Source organism: Arachis stenosperma, chromosome 8 (assembly GCF_014773155.1).
Source record: "Arachis stenosperma cultivar V10309 chromosome 8, arast.V10309.gnm1.PFL2, whole genome shotgun sequence".
Lineage (NCBI taxonomy): Eukaryota > Viridiplantae > Streptophyta > Magnoliopsida > Fabales > Fabaceae > Arachis > Arachis stenosperma.
Window position 1 is genome coordinate 30,897,126 of NC_080384.1, and position 6,602 is coordinate 30,903,727.

General features: G+C 28.8%; 1 protein-coding gene across 1 annotated transcript; it reads left to right on the forward strand.

The window, feature by feature from the left end:
* Window positions 1-2,425: 2,425 nt before the first annotated feature.
* On the forward strand, window positions 2,426-3,061 carry LOC130945782 (germin-like protein 9-3). The gene has a single exon (XM_057874484.1). The coding sequence runs from the start codon at window positions 2,426-2,428 to the stop codon at window positions 3,059-3,061; it is 636 nt and encodes a 211-aa protein (XP_057730467.1).
* Window positions 3,062-6,602: the final 3,541 nt, after the last annotated feature.

A 6,602-nucleotide genomic window follows, 5' to 3' on the forward strand; every position in this document is an offset into this window, starting at 1 on the left:
AAATGTTTGATCCACCTAATTGTAATAATTAAAGTATAAACTTTTGCTACTGTCAATAATTCTAAGCCTAAGGTAAATACTATGGTGCCTATAACATTGTGTTTAACTTATTAAAAAGAGATAAATAGATAATATTTAATAAATTTTAAATATTTTATTTTTATTTTATACATTTTATTTTTTACTTATAAAAGTAAGTTAGACAATTTAGACACCACAATAAAAGACACCATAGAATTCATCTAATTCTAATGTTACAATATTTTTTATATTATTTCTTTTTATAAATATCAAATCAATTTTGTGTTCCTAACATTCAGGTTAATTAAAAGGTCTTTATTCTTGTCTTTATTGTATGTAATTAAACTCTTAAAAATGTTTATATTTACAGTTTTTTTTTTGCAACCCTATTTGAGTATATATATTAAGTTTCAAAAGTTAAGAGTAGAAATAACACTCATTTTTTCTTAAAAATAAGTATCTTTTTTACTTCTTAAATTTATTGAAAACATAATGCATCTAAATAAAGAGATTGTCCAAATACATTATTTAATTTGAGAATGATAGAATATATCTTTTGGTTTAACGAAAAAAAAATGTTTATAATTTTTATAAGTTGAAGCAGGCTTAAAGAGCATTATTAGACCCACGCTATTTACTTGTTAATTTTAATATATTTTAGTCATGTGGTATTTCAATCAATATTAGATCTCCATACTCCACCAGCATTAATTACTTTCTATTTTTGTCATCATCATATCCATGCATGTCTACTTTAAGTCTTTAACCATTTATATATAGCACTATACTACTCGGGGAAGTATAATGATGCATTTGAGTGGATGAAATCTCTCAAGTGTGAACAACACATAATTAATCTTGAATTGAAATTTATTGTGAAAATAATTTCTGTGGACTAAGCTAATGACTTTTCAGAAAATTACAGAATCATGAAGCATAGTATTTCTAAAAATGTCCGTTGAGAGCATTAGTAAGGTACAGCTGTTCCAAAAATATTAGCAGCTCAAGAGATATTTCATGCTTCATCCAATGAACTTCATAACAAATAAATTTATTAGAAAAACTTTTAAATAAATCAATACGCAGTATTTCAGTGATTTTTAATTGTTGATCTTAATTATAAAAAAAATATATAATTAAGATCAACAGTTAAAATTTACTGAAATATTAAGATACTGGTGTACTTAAAAGTTTTTCAATTTATTAAAGGTAAATTATATGATAAAGATGTAATTTTAGAGATCTTTCTTTCTATGAAAAAGAGAAATCGAGAAAGTTAGGATTCACATTTTGAACAGTAATAAAATAATAAAAAATAATTATAAATTTTTTTTATACAATTTTAATCTATATAGTAGAGTGTCCCTTTATTAAATATTGGAATATAGTAACAAAAGAAAAACAGTGCAAATTCTTTTCCCACATGGGCTTAGGATCCTGTATTGCGAAAAGGACATATCATGACAAGCAGAAGTTGCAAAAACAGCCCAAAATACTATGAAGCTTGAATATAATAATATTAAACTCAGATCCGCAACGAATTAGTCATTGAGTTGTTAGGTTGGGAGATACCATGGGTAACAAAAAAAATAATAATACTAAGTACTTTACTTTTCCTGAAAAATTAAAAGGATCATAAAATTGAAAAGCACTTTCATAGTTGTTATCATACAAATGGCCAATTACACAGATAAATGTGTCCCTAACACCAATCATTTCATATCATCATCTTGATTATAATTATAATAATGTCTGATTCAACTAACTCAAGTTCTCTCATTATTGATGATAATTGCATTTGCTATTGTGCAAACAACAATGGCTGGTGATCCAGATATCCTCACTAACTTCATATCCCAAATGAGGTCCCCATTAAAGTGTTCAATAAAACATTCTTTAAGAATTGATTTGGGTATTACTTCTGTCCCAAGATGTATAATATTTTCGAATATAATAGCTGTAATGTTACAAGAATGATGTTCTATCCTTCATGTTCAATTTTTTATCATAAAATTTAGAGTCTCTTATCCATTTCATAACTGAAATCAATCTAATTTAATCAAATTTCGGAAGACAACAACAAAACAGAATAGATCAGATTATTTTCTCAGCAGACCAATGCTTGATGGCATATTCTAAAAGGACATATAAAAACAAGTAGTAACTTATATGAAACATTCACAAATCCTATCGATTTTGAATATCCTATTCCACTTATGTGCTGTTCAATCAACCATTCAGTTTTGATGAAGCAGTCACAACAAAAACAGCCGCATAGTCAATACAATTTACTTTGTAATCTCCCTAGTTGTTATCACACATAAAACCACACTTCATGCAATCACCTCTTCTTAATTAGCCTCTAGCAACAATTAAGTTTCATTGAAGCTATAATCATATAACAATGTCTTCTTCTACTATTGTTAAAATTCTCTCACTCGTGATATCTGCATCTGTCATTATACAAACTACAATGGCAGGTGATCCAGATATCCCGAGTGATTTCATAGCTCCAGACGGATTCCCTATTGATGGGAAATATTTCACCTTCACTGGTATGCGCGCGTTCGTGCAACAATCTGCTCCGCCCTCATATTTCACGTATCTGAGGGCGAGCAAGGAAGAATTTGCAGCTCTTGATGGACTGAGTGTGGCAACTATTATCCTGGGATTCCGTCCGGGAGACGTTAGTCCACCGCACATCCACCCTCGTGCATCGGAGCTACTCTTCGTTGTGGAGGGAAGCCTTGTAGTTGGATTTGTGGACACAAACAATAAGCTCTTCACTCAGAAGCTTCAAACTGGGGATATGTTTGTATTCCCAAAAGGACTAATCCACTTCCAACTCAATGAAGACCCTAAGAACCATGCTATTTCTGTATCTTCATTGGGTAGTGCCAGTCCTGGCCTTATATTAGTTCCTAACAATTTGTTTAACACCTCAGCTACCATTGATGACAGAGTTTTGGCTTTGTCCTTTAAGACAAACGTTTCCACTATTCAACTCTTGAAGAAAGCTTTGTCAACGCCATACAATTGAGAGAAACTTTATGACATCCTTTATAATCTTTCATGCTTTTATGTTACGTGTGCTTCAAGTTATCTTCTATTATTTTTCCTTTTCTTTCTCCTAATGTTATGGTTTATTGTACTTTGGATATTCGAATTATATAGTAATAGAAAAAAAATCTTGTCTTTCATGGTGAGCATTAATTTTAAATTTTATACTAGAATTGAATTAGGTTAAATTCTTTATAATATGTTTTTTTAGTAAATAATCAATTTACAATCTCATTTCACTGTCTATTCACAACAGTTTCATTTGAAAATTAACACACACTTTTTTCTAACTAACAATTGACTAAAAACAATAATAAAATAGAGAAATATAAAAGAAGATAGAAAAAACAATAAATGATAATGATGAAAACAAGCATTAATTAGTTTCGTGCTATGATGCACAGACACGGGATATGCTGACATATAAATTTTAAAATTTTACTTATAAGACACGGAGACATGACATATATATAAAATATAAAGTATTTTTTAGATAAATTACAAAATTTTTTTAATATTTTAATGGTATTAAAATATAAAATAATTTTTTAATTATTTTTAATGTCTTCTTTTAACTATATAAAAGTATTTAAAATATTTTTTATTTTAATAAATAATGATATATATTATTTCTAAACTCATTTTAAGAATACATATTAAGAATAAGGCTGGACACGCTGACACGTAGGGGTGGCAAACGGGCCTAAACCCGCCGGGCTGGCCCGCGTAACCCGCCAAAAAAGGCGGGCTGGGCTGGAAAATCGGGACCGCCAAATAGCAAAAGCCCGCCTAACCCGCACCGCTTAAACCGCGGGTTTTGGCGGGCTTTGGCGGGGCGGGGCGGGCTTCCCCGCCGGGCTAAGGTTTTTATTAGTGAGGGGGTATTTTTGCAATTTTTTTGCCAATACCTAACTTCTCCCAACCTAACTTACACGAGTATGAAGATAAAAATTGAGTGTTTTGAATTATGTTTATGTTATTTTGGAGACAATATTTATAATTATGTTTTGGATTATATTTATTTTGCTTTAGAGAGAATATTTATACTTATATCTTGAATGAAAATTTGGTTTATAATTATATTTATTAGATATTTATAATTACAAAGACTTTAATGTTTGTGAATATAAAAAATATAATTTTTTATGCCATTAGAAATTATAAATTTATTAATATGGTTGTGAAATTATATATATTACTTAGTAGTTAATAGCAAAAAAAACAAAAGAAGAGCTTTGGCGGACTTAGCCCGCCAGCCCGCCAGCCCGCAGTTAGGCGGGGCGGGCTAGGATTCTAGGACCGCCTCACTAGGCGGGGCGGGGCGGGCCAGCCCGCCAAAGGGCGGGCTTCTGGCGGGGCGGGGCGGGCTTCCCCGCTTGCCACCCCTACTGACACGTGATAAAATTTAGGTGTGTCCAAGTGTGTCCAGAATTTTTTTTTTTTATTAAGACACGGTTGGACACATCAGACACGCATGTCAGACAAATATCAATAAATATCGTGTCCAAAATGTGTCCGACACGCGCAAGCACGGACCTACATGGAGCCATTAGGGGGCACTTGCCCCACTCTTATTTTATTTTTTTAAACAAAAAAATATATACATATATAATATGTCCCATTTTAAATTTTAAATGATCCCACTACAAATAAATTAAGTTCAATTATTTAAAATCTTAAATCCATTTTATCTTTCTATTATTTGGACTATTAGTTAACCTAATTAAATTTAGTCTTCTCCCATTCTCAAATCCTAGCCGTCACTCATTTATTCTCTTAAATTTTCTTCTTAGTTTCATATTTTCAACTTTCTTTTTCTATTCATTATCTAGTGGTCATCTTGTCTTCAACAAAAGATAAATTTTAAATTCTCTATTTTATTTTATATAGCTTTCTATGATTCTATGTTTTTTTCAATTTCATTATTTCTCTTTTTCATATTTTCAATTGCAAATTTTGATTCAAACCATTATAGTTTAGGTATTGATCTATTTTTTTATTCTCTTCGTGAATTTATATATTTTATTTTATTTTTAATTTAGTAATCTTTATTATTTATTTGTTTATCTTTCATTCTATTCTATTATATGTAATTATGTTGCATATAAATTTCTAAATTAAATTGATCAATTTACTAATTTAGAATATATATTTTTTATTTTTAGAAATAATAATAGAAAAATATTTCAAAAGAAAGCTATCAATAGAATCTGAAGATACTTCATTAGTCTCTTCTAATAAAAAGAAGTTTTTAGAATTCAATGTAAAAAGCTTTGTAGTTGATCCTGTACAACAACTCAAAATTTTAAATTATGATCTAAATGACAGAAATGAAGTTAGACGAGTTTATTTGCAAAAAGATCCTTGTCAATCAAGAGAATATGATTTTCTACAAACATATTTTGAAACTTTTTTCTGAAAATTTAATGTTGATTGGTTTGATGAATTTAGCAATTGGTTAGAATATAGTATTTTAAAAGATGTTGTTTTTTGTCTCTATTGTTATCTTATGAAATCTGATGATACAAGTAGTGATATTTTTATAAAAGAGTTCTTTTTAAATTTAAATTAATATATCTTTTAATAACAATATATATTATTTTTCTCCCTAACACGCAAACACGATAATTCAATAAAATGTGGGTGCTTCATAGGTTTCGTGACAAGGATTGCATGCTATGACCACGTAACCTAAGTATACCTACTTTCTCATTTCCTTTTATACATATTTTTTCGTATACTTTTTTTTTTCACATTTTTTACTTTTGTTATTAACATTGATTGATAACAAATTTATCTTTTATACCACATAAAAATATAAAAAATATATATATACAAAAATAATACAAACATCATTTTTCTTTTTTTATTCTAACATGAAAATGGAATTACAGTAGATATAGTAAAATCTAAATGTAATTACTCAAATGTGTTTAGGAACATTTATTTCTAGCACTTGCATACTGTTTCAATGAGCTTGTTAAAAAAAATTCCTTTTGAGTAATATTTTTTTAAAAAATTTTTTAAAAATATAAAATTTAAAAATATTTTTTTGTCCATTAATTATATTTCAATCATTTCATAAAATAATTTTAGTTAAAGTTTGGAATAATATAGTGAGAACAACAAAGAACAGAGCAAATGATATTCCCTCTTATAGTGGTAAGGTCCTGCAGACCAATTCTTGTTAACATTCTAAAATTACATGTAAGAACAAGCATTAAGTTTTGTAAAACATTTCCTAATTGTATCGATTTTGAGTTAAACTTCACATCGAAGCAATAATGGAGCTGTTAAATTGCATGCATAATCCAAATTCAACAATTTTATAATAAGGAAACAATCCTACACATGCCACAACAAAAACAGCCGCATTATTGTGAATGGAATTTTACTTCGTAATCTTCAATTATTCATAGTCGTTGTTATCATACAGAAAAACTATGGATACAAACAAAATTACAAAACCATTATAAATAAGTGTTGATCACACCAAGCACTTCATCATCCAGTTATATATA